Below are 23,575 nucleotides of genomic sequence, written 5' to 3'. Positions count from 1 at the left end.
TATCACAGGCACAAAAGCCGTATAGCGCTGCAAAGGTGACACTATACTAGTCTCATCATTCTACGACAAACACACATCTATTTATATCTAATTGAATTCAAACAAAACTTGTCTGCCAATTTAAAGATTTTAAACCACTGTGTTCATCACGAGGGACAAACATTGTTATAGATGACAGCTGAGGTATGTTCACAGGGAGGGCCGCCTCTAGTTACCACAGCCACAAAGTCGAAATCCCCGCCTATCTTCAATTTCTCTTCTTAAAAGGTAAAAGGTGACTTTAAACCGTAACTACACTGCTAACCTTATATCTACCCCTAACCTTAAATTATGACAAAAAAAAGCACATTTTTGTCTTCATTAATTTTTTACGATATAGCCAATTCTGGCTTTGTGGCTGTACTATCTAGTGGAAACCCCAAGGGGAGAGACAATGAATTTGATTATTGCACCAGGAAATGAGTTAGATGTTCCCTGACCATTAAATATAAAAATTCTTACAGTAATAATTCAGCTGAAATCTTACAGCATGTTAGTTGTAAAATTGTGAGATTATGTAGATTATCTAAAAACGTGTTAAGCCCTATTTTGTCATTTTTAAATAACAGTTTGTTCATAGCATATGAAATGTGAAAATTAAATCTACAACTTACTATTGTTCATACTATTTACTGTTGAGTGTCACAGTATGAGTCATAAAACCCGGAAATTGTTCCAATTGTTCCATCTGGGATGTTATAACTACTTCAAATGTCTCGGTTTCGTGTAGGAATACTCTGGCATAACGTTTCGATAACCACGCAAATCTCTCTGACAAGGTAACGTTCATCAATAATTAGCATTGCGAATTTTTGAGAGTAAATTGAGGCGAATTTATTGATAAAACTCACCTTGTCCGAGAGAGAATTACACGGCTATTAAAACGTCATGCCAAGGAACACCTACACCAAACACACAATTAATTATACTTTATTTATTCACAATGTGAAAGATGAATGGCGGAAAAACCATTGGAAAAATGTCCGTGTTTTTAAATGCATAAAATCAAAAGTAATGAATACCCGATAAAAAAAAATAAAAGCACAATCTGAGCTTTCTAACAGTATACGGCATTACTAGGTACTGTTCATGGCCTTCATGAACATGTGTTTTATATGGCCATCCACTTAACGTTAACGGTCAACAGGTTAAAATTATGCAAAATGAGGATGAAATAATACTTGTGGGGTAGTAAAATTGGCTAACGAATTGTCAAAAACATGGCTTTATATGGCACAGCAGAAATTACAAGTGTCACCGGTTCTTGCATATTACATTTTTTATGAGAAAACTACTGTTCTGACATTTTAAACATTGTCTATGATACAAAACCCAGAGATAGAGAGAAAGAGCTACACAGTAAGAAGTTCAGTCTAAGATTGTATTGTGTATAACGAATGTTATGAACAAACCTATCGGCCGCTATACGGACCTAGTAGTGTGTGTGTGTGTGGGTAAATCAATTTGAATTTAATCACTTTTTGACAGCATCACTTTTGATTAAGCAACAAAAAGGGACATTTTGGACCTGAATGCCAAAACCTTCAAAAGGTAAAGGTTTTCAAAGTTGACCCATTTGCATACCATGACACATGTCTTCATCAGTGACTGAAAAAGGTAAACAGTTGAGTTTGATATCATTTAAAAGCGTACAAAGCAGGGTTGTCAAACTATTTTAGAATTTCTTAAAAACAAAATAAAGAAATAGATTTGAACCTTTAACGTCAATTTTGAAAAGAAATTGAACTCCGATTTATTTATAATTGGGTAAGGTACATCCAGATCCCCAACACCCAGTCATCTTGGTTTCTGTCTGCAGTCCTGATGTATCTGTAGTGACTTTCAGAGTCAACCTGTTTGTAGTCCATAAAATGCCATGTTTGTAGTCCGTTCCTCTCTAAGGTGTGAATGAGTTCTCCTGTTTGTCATTGATAGAATACCATATTCATAGTCAATTAAAAATGTTTTTATTTCATAATATGGTGCGTTGTTTGTAAACCATAATATGCTACCATGTTTGTAGTCCATAATATGCTGCCATGTTTGTAGTCCATAATATGCTGCCAAGTTTGTAGTCCATCCTCCTCAAAGGAAGATGTGGAAGATCAGTGACTTGAGGCTCCTACTGTTGGGAATGTTCTGAACGGAGTACTTGATGGCTTTGTAGAACCTAGGACACGTTCCCAGGTGAGAGAGTGGTGAACGTCGCACTGTCCGGCGGTTGTTATGCATTGTCCAGAACCCGATGGAGTAACGGGATAACACCTCGATGCTGACGGTGTGTTGCCCGGGCGACCACTGGGTCAGTCTGACGACTGTAACCATGGAGCCAAAGCCGCAGGAGTGACAAGTCACGCCACGAAACACAGACTCCTCGGGACATAGTGACAAGCCTCTCTCCCACGATATACCTCCATCCTCCCCTCCCTCTCCCATGTCACCTAGGTTACACAGGGCCACAAGACACACACCCTCCAGAGCCTGGTTGCTTTTAAAACCCAGCAGGATTCCAACCAGCCTAGGGACCGCCCCCAAACGCAACAACTGCTCCTGTTGACACCCTGAGAGAGAGAGAGAAATATGTGTAAGAAAGGTTAGGTTAAGGGCTTAGACTTGAAGCATTAGATATAAGGCTGTGGTCGAGGGTTAGGGGTCAGAGGTTAGCGATGACTCACGGCTCTCGTAGCAGATACGAGCGATAGCGCGGCCAGCATGTATCAGCAGCTCCTGATCCCTGGAGACCAGCACAGACAGCAGAGCAGATGACACCCCTGTCTCCCCACACCTCTCCCTGATCACCGCTGATGGAGAAAGAAGCAGTGAATGACAAACATGAGAGGCAGAGAGAGAGAGAGGCAGAGAGAGAGAGAGAGAGAGAGACTTACTTTCTCTGGCCAGTTCTGACACCAGTTTAGCAGTCATTAAAGTAAGCGGTCCTCTCCTCCTAAGGGCTTGAGCCAGAGTAGGTAATACACCACTCACTGCCACCTGTTCCGCAGCCCCACGCTCTACACACACAAAGAGAGATTAAATACACAGCATCATATTAACAAGCGCAATATACACTCTTTACTGTATTCTCCCTCCATTTACCTACAAGCCATCCAGGCATGCATGTGAATACTGTGTGTGCGTGACTGTGTGAGTGTAACCAATGTGAAATGGCTAGCTAGTTAGCGGGGTTCGCGCTAATAGTGTTTCAATTGGTGACGTCACTCGCTCTGAGACCTTGAAGTAGTTGTTCCCCTTGCTCTGCAAGGGACGAGGCTTTCGTGGAGCGATGTGTAAGGATGCTTCGAGGGTGGCTGTTGTCGATGTGTGCAGAGGGTCCCTGGTCCGAGCCCAGGTAGAGGAGAGGGACAGAAGCTAAACTGTTTCATGAATAATGTGTGTGCCATGTAAACTCAGCAAAAAAAGAAACATCCCCTTTTCAGGACCGTCTTTCAAAGATAATTTGTAAAAATCCAAATAACTTCACAGATCTCAGGGACACAATATTCAATTTCTGTTAAGTTCATACAAATATTTAAACATGTTAAGTTTGCTGAAAAAAATCTGCAGTTGACAGTGAGAGGACCTTTCTTTTTTTCGCTGAGTTTATGTACATTGTGTATGGTTTGTTTACGTGTGTGTGAGTTTAATCCAGGCAGGTTAATCAACCCTGTGACCTTTTCGCCTCTCCCTCCCTCTCTCTCCCTCAGACACAAACGGGCTTAGCGACTGTTTGTCCAATTGGTCACGCATCCAACTCTCCCGCTCTCAACCCCTTCCTTCGTTCTCTCTTGATCCTCACTTGTTACCACAAATGTATCTTCTTAAAATGTGATTTTAAACCTAACCTTAACCCTAAACTGAAAAACACACTGCTAACCCTAACCTAAAATAAGACCAAAAAGCTAATTTTGGTGTTCATGAAATTCTACGATATTTTGACTTTGTGGGTGTGGTAACTAATGGAACCCCCCCCCCCCCATCCTGTTTAACAATAGCTTGGCTACTGTACATAATATACTTTTGGAGAATAGACAAAATCGAAGTTCTCCCTTGAAGCAAAGGCCACCTTTTTGTGTAATTTTTAGTTTCGTTGGCTGGTAGTGTCCTCTTTGCTGTGGTCAGAGGTGTGTGTGTGTGACTCACGTTTTTCCTGTATGACAGTAAGTACTGTTTCCAGGTGAGGTCGGAGTTCATCCTCGATGAGATCAGTACTGACCACAATGGCATCTAATGCATTAGTGAGAGGGTCTGAGAGGATGAGAGAGAGAGAGAGATGATTGAATATGAATACTTCCTGTACCAGTTCGCTTGTTACGATCTCCCTATAACCATAGTACAGCATTGGTTAATACGTTTGGCTGTGGGCTGGGAGACCTGGGGTCAAGACCCTTCAATATGAACCCTGGTACAGTAAAATTATGGTGAGCTCTGGCATCGTTTTCATCCCACTTCAAGTACTGATTTGAAATGAATAACATTGTTCCACATATACATGACAGCGCTATAGACACCACAAGCAAACGTAGCAGACATGAGTCGGCCTCGTGATGAGGTACCCCTGTCCGCGAACCAAGTCAGTTTCACCTTCAGCCCATGAGGGAATTACCTCTTGGTTTAACGGTCAAGACGTTGGTTTCTCCCATTGGGGACACTGGTTCAGATCCCAGCCTGTGACACGTACAACACGTACCCTACAGAGTAGTGTAAACCTAAGTGACCATGTCAGTGTATACTTAAGATATAAGGCACGAGGGTTGTGGCATAAGGCCACGGCTAAGGGTCACTCCGCGTTTCGTTGTGCAACAGCTCTTAGCCGTGGTATATCGGCAAAATACCACAAACCCCCGAGGTGTCACTGGTTACCAACGTAATTTAGCGGTAAAACAAATAAACGTTTAGTCATACTCGTGCTATATACCACGCCTGTCAACAAATCAGCAGGGCTCGAACCACCCAGTTTATAATGTAGTCATAGAAGTGTAAGGTACAGAGCAACAGCAGCTGTGTCAGGTCGTATAGTAATCCCCTCTCCTGTGGCGCGCTGTACACACTGGTGCCATGCTAGTTTTCATATCAAATGAAGCAATATCCGTGGTGTAATGCTCAGTGCTCAATAGTATGTTTAGGTAGGTGTGTGGCTCAGTCCAACAGCGTAGTGTCTATCTTCACACACCAAACTTAAATTTTTAAAAAAAAACGCAATTCTACTCAACACTCACCTTTGGGTACCACTGGCAGTAGTCGACCGGAGTCACTGGTCGGCCGCAGTCTATCCATGTGTGTTGTGGGTGTGTATGCGTGCATATGCGTAAGTATAGACTCCCATCCGGCCTTTTTGTTGCAGTTGTTTCTCAAATCGTCTGTCAGCCAGACAATGTTCTCTACACACCTCCGCACTCCCCCCTTTTCTTATCCGTATCTCTTCGCCAGCTTTCTGGAACATCTGTCTGTTGCTGTTTCAGACACCGTCTTCTCCTTTCTTTCTACCTCGTCTCTCTTCCCTCCTCTATGGTACGCTCAGCAAGCCCCGAATCCATTTATTTCCTTCTTGCGTTTTATGTTACATATTCCGTACTCCCGCTCTTTCAGGCGTTTTTCTTTCTCTCACTCCCTCCTCCTCTACACTAATACAGAGTAAATCCTAATTCCCTACAAAGCTGCTCTCCCTCGGTTCCTCCCTCCCTTTCACCCGCTGTGTTGACAGACAATTCATTACCACAGTAAAAATATCCATATAACCTAGCGGTCATACAGTGACATGGTTCCAATCGTTTTCTACCCTTCATTCTTCTATGAGATTTTAGAAACACTTAAAATTCCTTTTATCAAGGTGACTTTTATCAATATATCTGCCTGTATTTCATCAAATGAAATGCTGATTAGCTGTTAATGTGGCTATCATAAAGAACTACGAATGCCATGATGATTTGGACGAGGCTGCCAAATCTCGGCAAAATTAAGAATCTCTGGATTAACTATCTAAAGTTAGCTAAATGTTGTAATCAATAAATTGGCAACATTTCTTTAAATTAACAATTCTGAACTGTCTTGGGCATGTTCTAAATTGACATAATACCTGTTAGCAAAGGTGTCAGCACAGGTGTCAGCGAGAGATGACATGAAGGACCTTGCAGGGATTTATAGTCTTGCATGATGTCTACTTTGATGTTAATTAGCACTTTCGAATCAGAGCTGAATATATTGATAAAAGTCAACCTTGTCCAAAAGAGATTTGCATGGTTATCAAAACGCCACGCCAGAGTAAGCCTACATGAAACACAGCCCTTATTCTAGGAGTTTCTAAAATCCCCTTTGGGAAAAAAACAAATGGTGGAAAAAAGATTGGAACCATTTCCCTGTTTGACCACCAGTTTGATGGGGCTTTATAGGCCCTTGGCTTGTTGGTTGACTTGACCGATTTACATTCGGCTGAATGAGCAAGGTGTTTTGCTAATCCTTGTACGTGAGGATTTTTTCTTACTGGGTAGTTCTTTAGAATGCAGGATGATTTGTAGATCAGTGGTTCTGCACAGCACCTTGCTCAAACCATTTAAAATGTCCTTATTATTTTGTGTTTTGAAAAAAAGGTTAAGGCTAATAATACTCTGATCATTGTCTGATCGCTCCCAACCAATAAGAATCCCCACCCAGTTTACGTTAAAATGGTGGAATCACTCTACGGGCGAATAACACCCCCCTACTGCAAGCAGTGAGGACAGCAGGAAAGAGTGATCTATGATCCTGCCTGTCCAGATGGGAGGAAGGTTCATCTCAGGGGTTAAATACTTTTCAGATTTCTGCAGCATCTGTTTATCTAACTTGAGGTTTAGCCTCTATAGTCCAATGAGTGTGTGTTTGATACAGCTAGAGGCTGACTGTTAGTTTTATGGTTACTATCTGGTTGTCTTTAGTTTATAGATATTAAACATTCCACATTTTCTTTAGATGTACATGGGTTTTTTTCCCGATGAGGTGAACAAGCAATTAACCCTCCCAATTTGACTTTTGCTGTTCTAAAATGGATGTACACCGTTCGAACAGCTATGATTGAAGCTTAGGCTCGCAGGCCTAGCATGCTGTTGGATTTGTTGATTTTAAGTGTGTAATAAGCCCAACCTTTCTAACCACCAAGAGGATAATCTAGCTAATTAGACAGGCATGTCAGTCTGTTAGCGCTTCATCAAACGCAGAACCAGATTGTCTTAGTTTCAATCTCAAACCTGTTGTTACGCACAATAACCTGTTGATTGTTGGAATTAAACACATGCTAAATCGGACATAGGAAAGTCTGAAATTTGGTTGAACGCGGCACGTGTATAACTACAATCAAGTGGGACATTACTGAGTTTCCTAGTTCGGACTAGCACGCCAACGAGGCAAGTCAGAGACATGTCCAAGTCTTGTGTGGGAGCAACGTTTTTATTTATAATTGTAAACAAAACAGAAGTAACCAAGAGCTAAAAAGTATAAAGATATGTCTATGTGAAACGAAACATTTACCAAATCACATCCATTTACAGAGTAGAAAGTCTGCACTAGGCTCTACACATATATTCTGCCTCAATGGCAAGGTTCATGCTAAAATGAGTTATATCTATCTAGTCCGCCATCTCTCTCTACGTGTGAGGCAGAGCTGCTCGCTTCCTAAAATCTCTCTGAATTTACTATAACACCCAACCGCCAGTGAGTGAGAGAGAAATTAAGAGACATCAACGAGCTTCAGCAACTCTATAGAAAAGGATTCTCAAACCCCACTGCATGTGCAGGATTTTGGTCCATCCCTGCTCTAACACCCCTGATTCTACTAATTATCTGTTCATCAAGACCTTGATTATTACATTTACATTTAAGTCATTTAGCAGACGCTCTTATCCAGAGCGACTTACAAATTGGTGCATACACCTTATGACATCCAGTGGAACAGCCACTTTACAATAGTGACAGCCACTTTACAATAGTGGCTGTCACTATTATCTGAATCAAGTGTTAGCAGTAGCTCTTCAGGACCAGAGTAGGAGAACCCTGATCTAGGCATGGCTCTCTCAACACAAAGGAATCACCATGCTCTGGAAAATTACAACTTTAATATATAAAGTTGTCCCAATAGTCCATATTATAGTCCATATTACAGTAATTTACAATTTAGTCAATGTGTTCCAAGGCACTTAAACTCTTTTGCCTCATATCCTTCTTCCATTTCTCTGTCCTCACATCACTGAGTGCTCAGTCCACTTCCAAAATCAACACTTGGCCCCTATACCCCCTATGTATAATAATGGCATCGGAGGGGATGGCTGCCGTTTTACGGGCTCCTAACCAATTGTGCTATTTTTTATTTTTTTTTCACATTGTAACTTATTTTGTACATAACGTTGCTGCTACTGTCTCTTATGACCGAAAAGAGCTTCTGGAAATCAGAAAAGCAATTACTCACCTCAAACTGGACAAAGATATTTTCTTTAATGAGTCCGAAGTGAAGGATATACTGCTTCTCCGAGACCAGGCCCAAATCCCTGTCATTCGCGTGAAGAAAAGACGGAAATATAGGGGGCGGAGATCGGTTCTATTGGCCAACGTTCAATCACTGAAAAATAAACTGGTTTATCTCCGTTCGAGACTGTCCTACCAACGGGACATTAAAAACGAAATATCTTATGTTTCACTGAGTCGTTGCTGAACGACGACACGGATAATATACATTTGGCTGAGTTTTCTGTGCATTAGCAGGACAGAACAGCTACGTCTGGTAAGACAAGGGGTGGGGGTGTCTATTTGTCAATAACAGCTGGTGTGCGATGCCTAATATTAAGGAAGTCCGAGGTATTGCTTGCCTGAGGTAGAGCACCTCATGAGAAGCTGTAGACCATACTATTTACCAAGAGAGTTGATCTATATTTTTTGTAGCAGTCTATTTACCACCACAAACCGATGCTGGCACTAAGACTGCACTCACCGAGCTGTATAAGGTCTAAGCAAACAAGAAAATGCTCATCCAGAAGAGGCGTTCCTAATGGCCAGAGACTTTAATGCAGGCAAATTTAAAACTGCTTAACCTCATTTTACCTCACCTAATTTCTACCAGTATGTCGCATGTGCAACCAGTGGGGAAAAAAATATTCATGATCACCGTTACTCAACACACAGAGATGCATACAAAGCTCTCCCTCACCCTCCATTTGGCAAATCTCACCATAATTCTATCCTCTTGATTCCTGCTTACAAGCAAAAACTAAAGCAGGAATTACCAGTGACTCAATCAATACAGAAGTGGTCAGATGACGCGGACGCCACAGGACTGTTTTGCTAGCACAGACTGGAATATGTTTGGGGATTCATCCAATGGCATTGAGGAGTATACCATCTCAGTGACTGGCTTCATCAATAAGTGCATCGACGACATCGTCCTCACAGTGACCATACGTACATATGCCAACCAGAAGCCATGGATTACAGGCAACATCCGCACCGAGCTAAAGGCTAGAGCTACTGCTTTTAAGGAGCGGGACACTTATAAGAAATCCTGCTATGCCATCAGACAAATGATTAAAAATAGGCAAAGCGTCAATACAGGACTAAGAATGAATCCTACTACACCGGCTCTGACGCTCGTCGGCTGTAGCAGGGCTTGCAAACTATCACGGACTACAAAGGGGAAACCCAGCCACGAACTGCCCAGTGACGCGAGCCTACAAGACGAGCTAAATGCCTTTTATTTGGTCATTAGTATTTTATTAGGATCCCCATTAGCTGTTGCAAAAGCAGCAGCTACTCTTCCTGGGGTCCAACATGAAACATAATACAGAATGACATAATACAGAACATCAATAGAAAACAGCAGCTCAAGGACAGAACTACATAGACATTTTTTAAAGGCACACGTAGCCTACATATCAATGCATACACACAAACTATCTAGGTCAAATAGGGGAGAGGCGTTGTGCCGCAAGGTGTTGCTTTATCTGTTTTTTAAACCAGGTTTGCTGTTTATTTGAGCAATATAAGATGGAAGGAAGTTCCATGCAATAAGGGCCGTATAATATTGGATGTTTTCTTGAATTTGTTCTGGATTTGGGGACTGTGAAAAGACCTCTGGTGGCATGTCTGGTGGTATAAGTGTGTGTGTCAGAGCGATGTGTAAGTTGACAATGCAAACAATTTGGGATTTCAACACATTAATGTTTCTTATAAAAATAAGAAGTGATGCAGTCAGTCTCTCCTCAACTCTTAACCAAGAGAGACTGACATGCATAGTATTTCAGCCCTCTAAATACAATTAAGAGCAAAACGTGCCACTCTGTTCTGGGCCTGCCGAAGCTTAACTAGGTCTTTTCTTGCAGCACTGACCACGACAGGACAATAATCAAGATTACACAAAACTAGAGCCTGCAGAACTTGCTTTTTGGAGTGTGGTGTCATAAAAGCAGAGCATCTCTTTATTACGGCTAGACCTCTCCCCATCTTTACAACCATTGAATCTATATTTTTTGACCATGACAGTTTACAATCTAAGGTAACGGCAAGTAATTTAGTCTCCTAAACTTGTTCAACAGCCACACCATTCATTACCAGATTCAGCTGAGGTCTAGCACTTAAGGAATTATTTGTACCAAATACAATGCTCTTAATTTTAGAGATGTTCAGGACCAGTTTATTACTGGCCACCCATTACAAAACATACTGCAACTCTTTGTTAATGGTTTCAGTGACTTCATTAGCTGTGGTTGCTGATGCGCATACAGTTGAATCATCAGCATACATGGACACACATGCTTTGTTTAATGCCAGTGGCAGGTCATTGGTAAAAATAGAAAAGAGTGGAGGGCCTAGAGAGCTGCCCTGCGGTACATCACATGCTCGCTTCGAGGCAAGCAACACCGAAGCATGCATGAGAGCACCAGCTGTTCCAGATGACTGTGTGATCACACTCTCCGTAGCCGATGTGAAGGACAACATTCACATATTACCAGGACGTGTACTCAGAGTATGCGCGGACCAACTGGCAAGTGTTTTCACTGACATTTTCAACCTCTCCCTGACCAAGTCTGTAATACCTGCATGTTTCAAGCAGACCAGCATAGTCCCGGTGTCCAAGAAAGCAAAGGTAACCTGCCTAAATGACTACTGCCCTGTAGCACTCACTTCGGTAGCCATGAAGTGCTTGGAAAGTCTGGTCATGGCTCACATCAACACCATAATCCTGTAAACCCTAGATCCACTCCAATTCGCATACCACCCCAACAGATCCACAGATGACGCAATCTCAATAGTACTCCACACTGCCGTTTCCCACCTGAACAAAATGAACTCCTGTGAGAATGCTGTTCATTGACTACAGCTCAGCGTTCAACACCATAGTGCCCACAAAGCTCATCACTAAGCTGAGGACCCTGGGAATAAACACCTCCCTCTGCAACTGGATCCTGGACAACAACACATTACCACACTGATCCTCAACATGGGGTGCATGCTCAGTCCCTCCTGTACTCCCTGTTCACCCACGACTGCGTGACCAAGCATGATTCCAACACTATCATTAAGTTTGCTGTGACGACACAACATTGGTAGGCCTGATCACCGACAACGATGAGACAGCCTATAGGTAGATCAGATACCTGTCAGTGTGGTGCCAGGACAACAACCTCTACTTCAACATGATCAAGACAAAAAGGAGCGGATCGTGGACTTCAGGAAAATAATGGCCGAACACACCCCCATTCACATCGACAGGGCCGTAGTGGAGCGGGTCGAGAGTTTGAAGTCCCTTGGTGTCTACATCACTGGCAAACTATCATGGTCCAAACACACCAAGACAGTCGTGAAGAGGGCACAACAACACCTTTTCCCCCTCAGGAGACTGAAAATACTTGGCATGGGTCCCATTATCCTCAAAAAGTCCTAGAGCTGAACCATCGAGAGCATCCTGACCGGTTGCATCCAACCGTAAGGCGCTACAGAGGGTAGTATGTACGGCCCAGTACATCACTGGGACCAAGCTTCCTGCTATTCAGGACCTCAATACGAGGCGGTGTCAGAGGATGGCCCCAAACAATTGTCAAAGACTCCAGTCTCCCAAGTCATAGACTGTTCTCTCTGCTACCACACAGCAAGCCGTACCGGAGCACCAAGTCTAGGTCCAAAAGGCTCCGTAACAGCTTCTACCCAAAGCAATAAGACTGCTGACCAATTAACCAAATGACCAACCGGACTATTTACATTGACCCCCCCCCTCGACTAACCTGTACCCCCGCACATTGACCCGTATATAGCATTGTTATTGTTACATTTAATTGTTTTGTTTATTTTGTAAATATTTTCTTAACTCTTTCTTGAACTGCATTGTTGGTTAAGGGCCTGTAAGTAATAATTTCAAGGTAAGGTCTATACTACACCTGTTGTATTCGGCGCATGTGACAAATCAAATTTGATTTGCTATACCTATCCAATTGCTTTCACCTATCCAACCCCCTCATATCTAGGCCTACGCAAGTGTAGGAGCCAGAAACTGTTTCTGGAACGAGGCTATGTTTCTGTTGGCGCAACTGTTCCTTTCTGCTGGAGTTTGCAGCTACACATTCTGTAACTTTTCAATTTGTTTGTGTACATCCAGTTGCTGAGTTTCCTTCTGTGTTGCCAGGAGTTCTCTTTTTGGCCATCTTTGCATTCACATCTTCCTCGGTATCCGTGGCAACGTGTGGGGAGGGGTTTAGCTTAACCTTCTTACCCCTCCCCTTCTCCTGAGCCGCTTCCTGTTTCCTGTCTGAGGCCCCTGAAGCGGCTCTCTTCCTGTAAGATCCCCTGGGGCCACGCTGGACGCCTCGACCCTTTTGATGTTTCAGTGGTTCCTTAGGGAGCTGGGTGTCTGTCTGGGTCTCGTTCTGGGTCTCTTGGCAGCACCGCAGGGGCTTGTTGTGGGGCTGGGCTATCACATAGAGACGTTTCAAGGGGGGTTGGGAGGCGAATGGGCCCAGGGGCGTCGGATTGATGATAACAGGGGGGGTGACAAGGGACACGGATGTCTGAAGGGCCGGAGAAGGCCTAATTTTGACAGCCGTCCTAGTGGGAGTTTGGTGTGAAGGCATGGTGTTCACTAGACAGGCGATTAGCTGCACCTGGTAGTCAATGAGGGTAGAGATGATGTCGAAGGTGGCGTCCATCACGCCCGTGCTCATACCGTGGGTCACGTTGTCCATCAGACGACTGTTAGCTGGGTCCCTGAAACACAGTCTCATCTCCTCTAGCTGGGCTCTGAGAGGGGTGGGGAGGAGTGAGGGGACTAATTAACAAACTGACAAATAGGAAAAGATTAAACGATGACAGATACATAATTTTCCTATCTATGGGACATATTCAGAAGTTAAGATGCTTTGAAATACCAGTAGTAACTGGCATTGATGAATGGATAGATAACCTTGGACCCAACAAAGTATGAGAGCTTACTTGGTATCGATGATCTTGGACCAGTGCTGCACAGGGTTGGTCTCCTCTATGAGCTGCTCGGCCATATTGGTGAAGTTGAGGTGTTTGATAGCTAGGGACTTCATGTCACTACACAGCATTGTGGTGTCACCTGAAGGAACATACACACGTTACAGAAGTTGAGGTAATCGCTTTAGGTAGCTAGGGACATGCCACTACCCAGCGTTCTTGTGTCACCTGGAGAAAATCTCTCTCCCTCTCTTACCCTCGGTGAGCCTGGAGAAGGCACTGGTGATATAGGTAGGGATCTCGACGGGGGGGATTCCAGCCTTAATCAGGTTTTTCACCAATCTGTTCTTGCTGTCTCGGTCTGCAGGGTTCTTCCCAGTGTACATCAGCAACGTTCTCACTGACATCTTCTCTGGCGCACCCATCCTCCTCAGCACCTATCAATCAATGGGTAAATATCAATCATTTCAATGACCATTGAACAGTCCCAGATCCCAAAGTGTACCTTTAATTTAAATGAAAACAATATATACACTGAACAAAAATATAAAACACAACATGTAAAGTGTTGGTCCCATATTTCATGAGCTGAAATAAAAGATCCCAGAAATGTTCCATACGCACAAAAAGCTAATTTCTCTCAAATGTCGTGCACAAATTTCTCCTTTGCCAAGATAATCCATCCACCTGACAGGTGTGGCATATCAAGAAACTGATTAAACAGTATGATCACTACACAGGTGCACCTTGTGCTGGGGACAACAAAAAGGCCACTCTAAAATGTGCAGTTTTGTCACACAATACCACAGATATCTCAAGTTTTGAGGGAGCGTGCAATTGGCATGTTGACTGCAGGAATGTCCACCAGAGCTGTTGCACTGAGAATTGAATGTTCATTTCTCTACCATACGCTGCCTCCAATACCGTTTTAGAGAATTTGGCAGTACGTCCAACCGGCCTCTCAACCGTAGACCACATGTGGAGCCCAGGACCTCCACATCCGGCTTCTTCACCTGCAGGATCGTGTGAGACCAGCCACCAGGTCAGCTGATGAAACTGAGGAGTATTTATGTATGTAATAAAGCCCTTTTGTGTGGAAAATCCTATTCTGATTGGCTGGGCCTAGCTCCCCAGTGGGTGGACCTATGCCCTCCCAGGCCCATCCATGGCTGAGCCCCTGCCCAGTCATGTGAAATCCATAGATTAGGGCCTAATTTATTTATTTCAATGGACTGATTTCCTTACATGAACTGTAACTTTATAAAAACTTTTTTTGCCCTTTTTCTCCCCAATTTCATAATATCCAATTGGTAGTTGCAGTCTTGTCCCATCGCTGCAACTCTCATATGGACTTGGAAGAGGCGAAGGTCCAGAGTCATGTCTCCTCTGAAACACGACCCTGCCAAGCCACACTGCTTCTTGACACAATACTCACTTAACCTGGAAGCCAGGAAACACCGTACAACTGCCGACTGTGTCAGCGTGCATGCACCTGGCCTGCTACAGGAATCGCTAGAGCGCAGGCCAGACCCTCCCCTAACCCGGACAACGCTGGGTCAATTGTGTGCCAACTTATGGGTCTCCCGGTGGCGGCCGGCTGCAACACAGCCCGGGATCGAACCCGGTCTGTAGTGACGCCTTAAGTACGGCGCTGCAGTGCCTTAGACCACTGCACCATTTGGGAGGCCTAAGTCTTTGAAATTGTTGCATGTTGCGTTTATATTTTTGTTCAGTACATGATATTTACTATTACCTCTTCTTTGTGGACCAGGTATGGCTGCGGTGCAGGTCTCACATCTCCGTGTTGCAGCATAGAGACCACCTCTGCCACGACAGTAGGGGTCTGAGTCTGGGCATCAGCCTTGGTTGGGGCTGCATCCCTGGCTGTCAGAGGCTTGGGTTGGAAGTGAACCATCTTCCTAGTCTGCCTTGGAGCATTAGGAGGGTCTGTTCTCCCTACTGCAGGCTGGACTTGGGCTTTGACACTGGCTACAATCTGGGATTGAACTGTGACCCCAGTTGGAGTCTTGATCTGGGTCTGTCCTGGCACTATTTTCCCATCTATAGTCTGGGGTTGAATTGTGATCCTGGCTGTAGTTTGGGGTTGAGTCGTGATCCTGGCTGTAGTTTGGGGTTGAGTCGTGATCCTGGCTGTAGTTTGGGGTTGAGTCGTGATCCTGGCTGTAGTTTGGGGTTGGGTCCTGACCCCAGCAGCATTCTGGGGCTGAGCTAGTACATAGATGTGTTTCCTAGTGCCTGGTACCTGGGTTTGCGTCGAGCCTCCAGCAGAGAAAGGTTGGGATACAATAAAGATACGTTTTTTGGATGGGACTGGAGTCCGGGTTTTGGTTGCATCTGTAGTGGGAGTCCGAATCTGGATTTGTGGCTCTTTAGGAGCCCGCCGGGGCATGGGTACTACGTAGATGCGCTTCTTGGGGACACCAACTGATGTTTGAGATTGGGTCACGACCACAACTGGAGTCGAGGCCTGGGAAGTCCCTGGCAGTTTGGAGGGAAGTAAAAGTATTTAAATCCACAGTAACTGTGATGTTTTCTGACATGTACTTTGCAATTTGATATGTTTGTTAACATGTATTCAGCCAGCACCTCCAAGTTCATGCTAAATGATCTGCCTTTTCTCTAGTCACAAATACAAGCCGAGAGAACCATATTACCTACCGGCTCTCTAAAAAAGTTGGGTTAACAATTATTCCCTGTGGACTTTTGTATCATATTTCGAGTGGTTGAAGGACTAACCGCTCAGACAACTGGTAGAGTAAGTTCAAATGTAATTTTATTCAACATTTTGGCTTCTAAGGAAAACTTTGACAATTTTGCATGGGGAAGTTTCAGACTTTACATCAAGCATTGGTATAAAAGTCTGATTGTTATGGCAACCTTAAATTCATGCTTCAGACAATGTACATACCTGCATATCTCTCTGCCTTCTTGGCCAGATGGATCATATCCTTCCCCTCGGGGGTTCTGTTCCCTGCAATTCAATTAGAGTCCTTAGTCACCAGCAAAGCAGGGTTTCTTATCAATCCTGGTCTTGGAGATGTGTACACATTTCATTATTGTCCAGTACTAACATATTAAATCAGCCAATCAAGGACTGGATAATTAGTTGATACTAGTTTGTCAGGTCAGGTGTGTTATTGGCAGTGCACAGCTAAAATGTAAATGTGCAACCCTTGTGTGTTCCTAGAACGATGGAAGCGTTGCAAGTCAATGCACACACCTAATCACCACCTTCCCTCCCACACATTCCCCTGCCGCATTCAAAACAACTGGGAACTCTGAAAACCCAGACTTACGAGCGTTCAAAACAACTGGGAACTGGGGGGGAATGAGCTATGACTGGTGAAATGGTTTTTGAACATCTTGGTATCTTTCTAGAACGGACTTTCTGTTTTTCCAAGTTCACGTTTTTCCCAGTCAAAGTCCGTTTTTTTTTGTTCCCAGTTGTTTTGAAAGCACTGAAGTCTAAGATTTCCCATTTCCCAGTTGTTTTGAACGCGGCAACAGTTGTCTTGAAAGCGCCATCCTTTTATTTCTCATCCTGCTGTCTGTGACAGTCCAGACATATCAAAGATTTGTATAACTAACCCAAGATAGACCACAGCCTGTCGTCTCCAATGAGAGCAAATTAATCATAGTAGGTAGAACAAGCAAGGGGGTGGGCAGACCCAAGCACGAGCCAGTGAGATCTTATGGGCGCATTCTAGAATTATTTGCATATTTCCGTTATGGAACGCCTACCCTGTGACGTGCGCAATAACTCAATTCGCCCTTGCACTAAACATCGCACTTTTTTTTTTAGAAACTTTGGTAAAGTCTACAAAACTTTGTCAACTCTGTTCGTAACAGATTTTAGTTTTGGGAACAGAAAACTGTAATGATATCTAATGTTTAATTGATGAGAAAATTATCTGAATGTCAGCCAAAATCCATCTCACTCCATCTCCTCCCACTGCCGGCCACTGGGCTTCCTTTCATCACCATGTGGAAACGCCAACCGGATGCTTAAGATTTATACATCCGGTGAAACATCTGGATCATTGTTCAAGCTGTGATATCATCATCATCATACCCAACCAGCGAGCTAATTAGCTACAACATCACGCTGATAGGCAATAACTAGCGTACAGCTAACACATAAATGCATGCATTTGAAATGCAAACAGTCACAAACTCGTTCATTTTCAGACTGGCTAGCAAAGCAAACATCACAAACTAGCTATCGCTTGTTAGCTAGCTACTTTGCTAGTACAACAGTTAGCTAACATTACAGTCTGTGTTTACTAGTTAACAAACACCTTGTGAAATGTAAATAGTTACGTTAATATTTACTAATTAATATCCATGCACTCCCAATCGCTAGTATGTTTATGCGAGGGTGAAATAATTCAGCAAGCTACCTGAGGGCTCCATGTTGATGATGCGCTATAAGATAACGTTGATGTGCGGCCAAAAATATCTGCCGTCTGATTGGTTTGACGCTAAAAATAATAGTGCACAGTGATTGGCTTGAATCTACAACGACCCAATAATATCTCTGCAAAGTGAATATAAATGTCCTGTTCAAAAACAACTTCCAACTCCGGAACTCGGAAATCTCTGAATTTGAAAAAACTTCGGAAATGTACATATTACCTCCCCCGCACATTGACTCTGTACCGGTAACCCCTGTAGATAGCCTCGCTGTAGTTATTTTACCGCTGCTCTTTAATTATTTGTTACTTTTATTTATATATATATATATTTTTTAAACTGTATTGTTGGTTAATTAAGGGCTTGTATAAGCATTTCAGTGTAAGGTTTGTTTGTATTCAGCGCATGTGACAAATAAAATTTGATATTTGGGCAATTTTGTGCTTTCAAGACAACTGTGATATACAGGTCAGAAAGACGCCCGAGTACCCAGTTGTTTTAAACGCTGCTTCTTAAAATGTTTTATTTTTTTTAAAGATGTCACCTTTATTTAACCAGGTAAGCTAGTTGAGAAAAAGTTTTCATTTGCAACTGCGACCTGAACAAGATAAAGCATAGCAGTTCGACACATACAACACAATTACACATGGAATAAACAAACAAACATTTCTAACAAACTTTCTAGAGCTCCGACTTTGTGACCTTAAGATCACTGACGTCATGATTTGACCTTATCCCAGTTGTCTTCAAGACACCAAGAGATCTCTACTGTCTTTGCTGTAACATTATCCAGTGTCCAATGTTTTATTGTATCAGTGCTACATTTTGAGGACATTTGACTAAATAGGTGTTCATATAGGTTGAGAAACACTGGTCGGGTGTTCGGAGTCTCCACCGGCTGAAAAGTGATTGCATTTGTTTTGAAACTGATGGCTTGTGGTTTGTTGACAACTGTAGCATTTTAGCTAAACCTAATCCAGTTATGGTTGGAATAGAATGATAAACATATGGAAACCACATGTTTGACTCCAATCCATTTATTCAATTCCAGCCATTAATGAGCCCGTCCTTCAATAGCTCCTCCCACCAGGCTCCACTGACTTACATTGCAGGTTAGGAGAATGAGGTTAAGGTTAGGAAAAAGGTTAGAGTTAGCTAAAATACTACAGTTTTTAATTACTGTTATCCCAGACAACTAGCTGGATCAGTACTGGTAGCCACAACCGTACAATCCACCAGTATCATAACACCGGCTGGCCCATATGTCAACCGCGTGCAGTTATGACTTAAGGTTCAAAGGTATCACGTGAAAAACATTTTTGCTCTCGTGATAAAACACGTGATGTACTTTATCTGCCTTCTCAAAGAAAATTAATTTGAAAGGATGCACCATGTTTCTGAATGATGCTGCCAGATTACTATTCAATTTGAGAAGGGTGCTCCTTCCTTATGGCTTTTTCCCGGTAACGTCACCGGCCACCCCGGTTCAGCTTAGTCAAACTCCCTCAGTGAAATAGATCAGATACTGTGCCATTGATTCTGTCAGAAATAAAGAACATAATGGAGGTTCATTAATAAAATGAAAGCTTTAATACAAGTATTTCAGCAATCCAGGTTTCAATATAAACATACAATCATTGACAAAGTACTGGCATGATGTGTTCCCTATGTTACAATCATGGAGATTGAGAGAGGGCTATAACTAGTCCACTCATTATATAAATAAACGGGGCTATCAAATACCAGATGAGTAGGTGGAATGAAGGGATTGCCTTAACCCAAAGACCAGAATTAAGACTCATTTCTACATTGTAGGTTTTTTAATATCATCAGTTATCTTTGGATTGACTTGAATTCCACTTGAACAAAGCTGTGTTCTTCACCTCTGTGCTAACTGACAACAAAAAAACAAAATTCAATTGATTGAATTTATCAGTAGGCAAGAGCTGCAACATTCAAAAACAAAACTCTAAACCCGAATGCTGTGAGCTCACTGAATGCCTCCCTCTCAGTGTTTAGGGTTCTGTGGGCCAGAGCAGAGTTGCGTCTAAACATCACAACGTTCCACAATGTTCCACAACGTTACTAAGACAGTTCCGATCCCAGCTTCCCCATAGGAAAATGTTAAGCAAAGTCCGATTCCTGTGTTAAGCATTGTTTGTTCAACCGTTAAACATCTTCAGATCTGTCCTGTGGCATTGAGGCCGCTGGAGATGGTCTCGTAACCAACAGAGACGAGTGTGAGAACACTGCTCTCCACATCCTCCGGCTGACAATGCTGATTTGTATCCATGGCAACACCAACCGGAGCTCCAGACTCCTGCAGCCGCATCTTCTTCCTGCCTCTGCCCCTACCTTTGCCCTTCCCTGGCCCTTTCTCTTGACCTTTAACCCCGCCCAGCGACCCGTGCAATTTGTCGTTGCCGTTGTCTCGGGGCTTGCGGTGGCGCCGGCGGATGCGTCTCATTGGAGGGCCGGTGTCAACGGGATCGGTTGCCGCGGCGCCAGACAGGATGCGAATTTGTTTGTCGATCACCATGGTAATCATGTCGAGGGCGGCGTCGAGCATCCCGAGGCCCAAGCCGTGAGTCACGTTGTCGAACGACGCACTGTTGACCGGGTCACGAAAACACTTCCTCATCGCCTCCAGGTGGCTCCTATCGCAGAATGAAGGTGTGTTAGGGTCGGTCTCACTGTACAGAAAACGTATAGATCATAGTTAGCTCGTGATTACACCGTGCTGTAACCACACTAACCTGGTTTCTATGACCTTGGACCAGTGTTGGACAGTGTTGGTCTCTGGAATAAGCTGCTTGGCCATGTTGCCAAAGTCTATGTAGTCATGGGCAAAGTCCTTCATGTCGTTACACAGGGCTTTGGTGTCACCTGGAAAACACAACAATCTATAAAGCACAAGAGATGCTCTCACACACACACACACACACACACACACACACACACACACACACACACACACACACACACACACACACACACACACACACAGCTTACCCTCTGTGAGCTTGGAAAAGGAAGAAGACACAGAAGTAGTAGTACCAGGAGTAAGACCCAGTATATTTAGAGACTCCTGCAGGGTTTTCTTGCTGGCCGGGCCACGGCTGACCCTGGTGTAGGCTGCTAGTGAACGCAGAGACATCTTCTCTGGAGCCTCCAGACGTCGCTTGATCTCGTCATAGGGTATCAGGTACTTGCCTAGGACCAGAGGAACAAGAGACAAATTGTGTTGAGTTTTCAACTTATTCCATACTAGTATTTTCTTAACTGACTTGCCTATTTAAATTAAGGTTAAATTGAAGAAGAAAAAAAAGTACTACTCGAACACACCTGGTTGTACTAATCAGATGATTCTCAGGACCATAATTAACTGAATCAGTTGTTAGACCAGTGCTGGTGCAAAACCCTGCACACCCAGTAGGTCTCCAGGTGGAAGGTTGGCCTCCACCAGTTAATTATGGTCCAGAGAATCAGCTGATTAGTACAACCAGGTGTGTTCGAGTAGTACTTTTTCTTCTTCTTCAATTTAACCTTAATTTAAATAGGCAAGTCAGTAAAGAAAATATTCTTATTTACAATGACAGCCTACCCCGGACGACGCTGGGCCAATTGTGCACCCCCCTTGGGACTCCCAATTACCGCCAGATGTGATACAGCCTGGATTCAAACCAGGGACTGTAGCACTGAGATGCAGTGCCTTAGACCGCTGTGCCACTCGGGAGCCCAATAACATCCTGCAGAAAGAGAGGTCTCCAGTAGGAGGGGCCACACCTGGCCTGATTCCCTCCGTCTCTGGCTGTGGTACTTACGGGCCTTGGAACTCTTCATGTTGGGGTCCAAGAGAGACGACACCTCTGCAAAGGGAACATGGGGTACGTGGTTCTGGTTCGGAGCGGCAACCTGGGTCTGGGACATGTCCTCTGCTGGGATCTGAATCTGGGCTTGCATCTGGTTCACGTTCCCCATTTGCTGCTGGCCCTGACCCTGTCCATCCCCCAGCACCATGGAGGGGAGGTTGGATAACCCTTGTAACCCCATCAGCCCCCCAACCATCTGCTGCGACCCCCCCTGTCCGACAGAGTTTGTCTGTTCTGAGGAGACTTGGAAGATGCCCATGGCAGGTTTAACCACTCTGAACACCATGTTGCCCTGGGAGTCCACCCCCGCCAGGCTCTGATTTGATTCCATCTGCTCTGATGTCACTTCCTCTTCAATTCCTGGGTGACTGTTTTGGAGTGAGGAAGAGTTTCTCCTGAACCTTTCTATATTTGTTTGCAATGTCCGGGGGTAGGATGAGAATGAGCTTACACACTGCTCTAAGGTCAGTTATGGGTAAAGTCTGTAGGACAGAAAAAAACAGACAAACTTTAGTCTACAGAGTAATAGTCATCATTAATAAGCCATTACAATAATAAAAAATCTGTGATTTCCTAATTAGATTCCCCAAGTACCTCACATCCAGACTAGGGTTGTTGTTTTTATGAATCTCTTATCTCAACGAGTCGCTATGCAGTCGATGCTTCAAAAATGTGAATTCTTAAACTCTTACGTTAGCCCGCCATTTTTTGTTTGCTGAAATCCATACATTTTAATAAAACGTTAATAAAATACAACGACCGACTGTTTCCTTGTTGATTTTCAATTGGCGAGTTACCCTCTTAGAGGAACAGCAATGAGAAAACAGTCGGTGGTTGTTTTTGAATAACGTTTTATTAAAAAGTATGGACTTCAGCAAACAAAGGCACGCAGATGAGAAACATAGGTACATAACAAGGGTTTGAGAATTTTCACTTTCGAAGTATCGACCGCATAGCGAGGTTCGTTTCTAAAACTCTAGTCTGTGCCCAACTCGTGAATCATCATGGAGTTGAGGTACTCGACTACCAATTAAATAAATAATTCCCACCAGTCGCAGATATTTATCCTCTTTCCCACCCTCTCCAATTCAGCAATGTCTATTACTTATATTTAAGATTCTATTCTGGTAAATAATGAATGTCTATAACATTTGTATGACATATTGTGGGCTCGTAATAAGAACGCTTTGTCGTCATGCAAAAAACAACATTAGGAGTTTTGACGTCACCCACGCGCACACCGGAGGCGCTCCGGCCGGACGTCGCTAGCAAGCTAGGTATCTTCTATTTGGCAAGGGCACCTGCTTCCTATGTAAATCCAACACAGCGCATTCATTAAAAGCATGTAGCTAGCTACTCAGATGATAGATTGGGCCCAATAAAGTTTGTTAGAAGTACACAGTAACTGCTACCGTTGCAAGTTACCCGAACCACAGTCGCAATTCTGTTTAGTGAAAAGTAAACCGTTAATATTCGCTATTTTCATCTAAACCTAAACATGGCTGGATTAGGCCTCAAAGGGGGAAGGTAGCGCCTTTGATAAGGCCCAATCGAAATTATGATACAACACATTCAGAACAGGTTGCACAACATTTTCGCGCTAACCTTCACTGCAGTGCAACTAGTGAGGGTTTTCCGACTCACCACTTTGCTGTTTGCGTTTTCCTAACGGCCAGCTGATCCTAGAACGGTGCGTGTGGAGACAGGAGACATTTTCCTTCTTCTCCAGATCTGCTTCGGCGGGTTGCAAATCAGCTCTAGATCTTCTTCTTCTTCTTTGATGAGGTTTAACGGAGGTTGGCATAATGCAA

General features: G+C 43.6%; 2 protein-coding genes across 5 annotated transcripts; both read right to left on the bottom strand.

Moving 5' to 3' along the window:
* Positions 1–953: 953 nt before the first annotated feature.
* Positions 954–17,926, bottom strand: si:dkey-21e13.3 (uncharacterized protein LOC100150043 homolog). 3 transcript variants are annotated; one of them, XM_035752765.2, is made up of 10 exons: positions 17,880–17,926; positions 16,388–16,450; positions 15,212–15,957; positions 13,715–13,895; positions 13,471–13,600; positions 13,205–13,278; positions 4,177–4,281; positions 2,925–3,047; positions 2,715–2,840; positions 954–2,600 (listed from the first exon to the last, which is right to left on the bottom strand). In XM_035752765.2, the coding sequence occupies exons 1-10, from the start codon at positions 17,890–17,892 to the stop codon at positions 2,125–2,127; spliced, it is 2,037 nt and encodes a 678-aa protein (XP_035608658.2). In that variant the 5' UTR covers positions 17,893–17,926; the 3' UTR covers positions 954–2,124. The 3 variants fall into 3 exon arrangements, with proteins under 3 accessions (XP_035608658.2, XP_035608676.1, XP_035608685.1); XM_035752783.2 differs by lacking the exons at positions 13,205–13,278; positions 13,471–13,600; positions 13,715–13,895; ... (1 more) ...; positions 16,388–16,450; positions 17,880–17,926 and adding an exon at positions 5,253–6,424; XM_035752792.2 differs by lacking the exons at positions 13,205–13,278; positions 13,471–13,600; positions 13,715–13,895; ... (1 more) ...; positions 16,388–16,450; positions 17,880–17,926 and adding an exon at positions 4,640–5,186.
* A 1,533-nt stretch (positions 17,927–19,459) lies between these two features.
* Positions 19,460–23,575, bottom strand: LOC118368552 (uncharacterized). 2 transcript variants are annotated; one of them, XM_035752746.2, is made up of 5 exons: positions 23,409–23,575; positions 21,717–22,246; positions 20,905–21,105; positions 20,649–20,778; positions 19,460–20,549 (listed from the first exon to the last, which is right to left on the bottom strand). In XM_035752746.2, the coding sequence occupies exons 2-5, from the start codon at positions 22,093–22,095 to the stop codon at positions 20,072–20,074; spliced, it is 1,188 nt and encodes a 395-aa protein (XP_035608639.1). In that variant the 5' UTR covers positions 22,096–22,246; positions 23,409–23,575; the 3' UTR covers positions 19,460–20,071. The 2 variants fall into 2 exon arrangements, with proteins under 2 accessions (XP_035608639.1, XP_035608646.1); XM_035752753.2 differs by lacking the exon at positions 23,409–23,575 and adding an exon at positions 22,998–23,331.

The sequence above is a fragment of the Oncorhynchus keta genome, chromosome 3, assembly GCF_023373465.1.
Source record: "Oncorhynchus keta strain PuntledgeMale-10-30-2019 chromosome 3, Oket_V2, whole genome shotgun sequence".
NCBI classification, from domain to species: Eukaryota; Metazoa; Chordata; class Actinopteri; order Salmoniformes; family Salmonidae; genus Oncorhynchus; species Oncorhynchus keta.
The sequence above is the reverse complement of the archived record's forward strand: the minus strand, read 5'-3'. Positions and strand labels throughout refer to the sequence as shown.

Bases quoted from the DNA above. Each gene is read 5' to 3' on its own strand.
- si:dkey-21e13.3 (XM_035752765.2), bottom strand. The intron at 13,896-15,211 runs GTAATAGTAAAT...ATTGATTGATAG, and splicing joins ACCTGGTCCACAAAGAAGAG to GTGCTGAGGAGGATGGGTGC. The intron at 13,601-13,714 runs GTAAGAGAGGGA...ATGTTCCTTCAG, and splicing joins CTTCTCCAGGCTCACCGAGG to GTGACACCACAATGCTGTGT.
- LOC118368552 (XM_035752746.2), bottom strand. From the start codon at position 22,095: ATGGAATCAAATCAGAGCCTGGCGGGGGTGGACTCCCAGGGCAACATG. The intron at 21,106-21,716 runs GTAAGTACCACA...CTCTGGTCCTAG, and splicing joins CATGAAGAGTTCCAAGGCCC to GCAAGTACCTGATACCCTAT. The intron at 20,550-20,648 runs GTTAGTGTGGTT...ATTCTGCGATAG, and splicing joins TCCAAGGTCATAGAAACCAG to GAGCCACCTGGAGGCGATGA.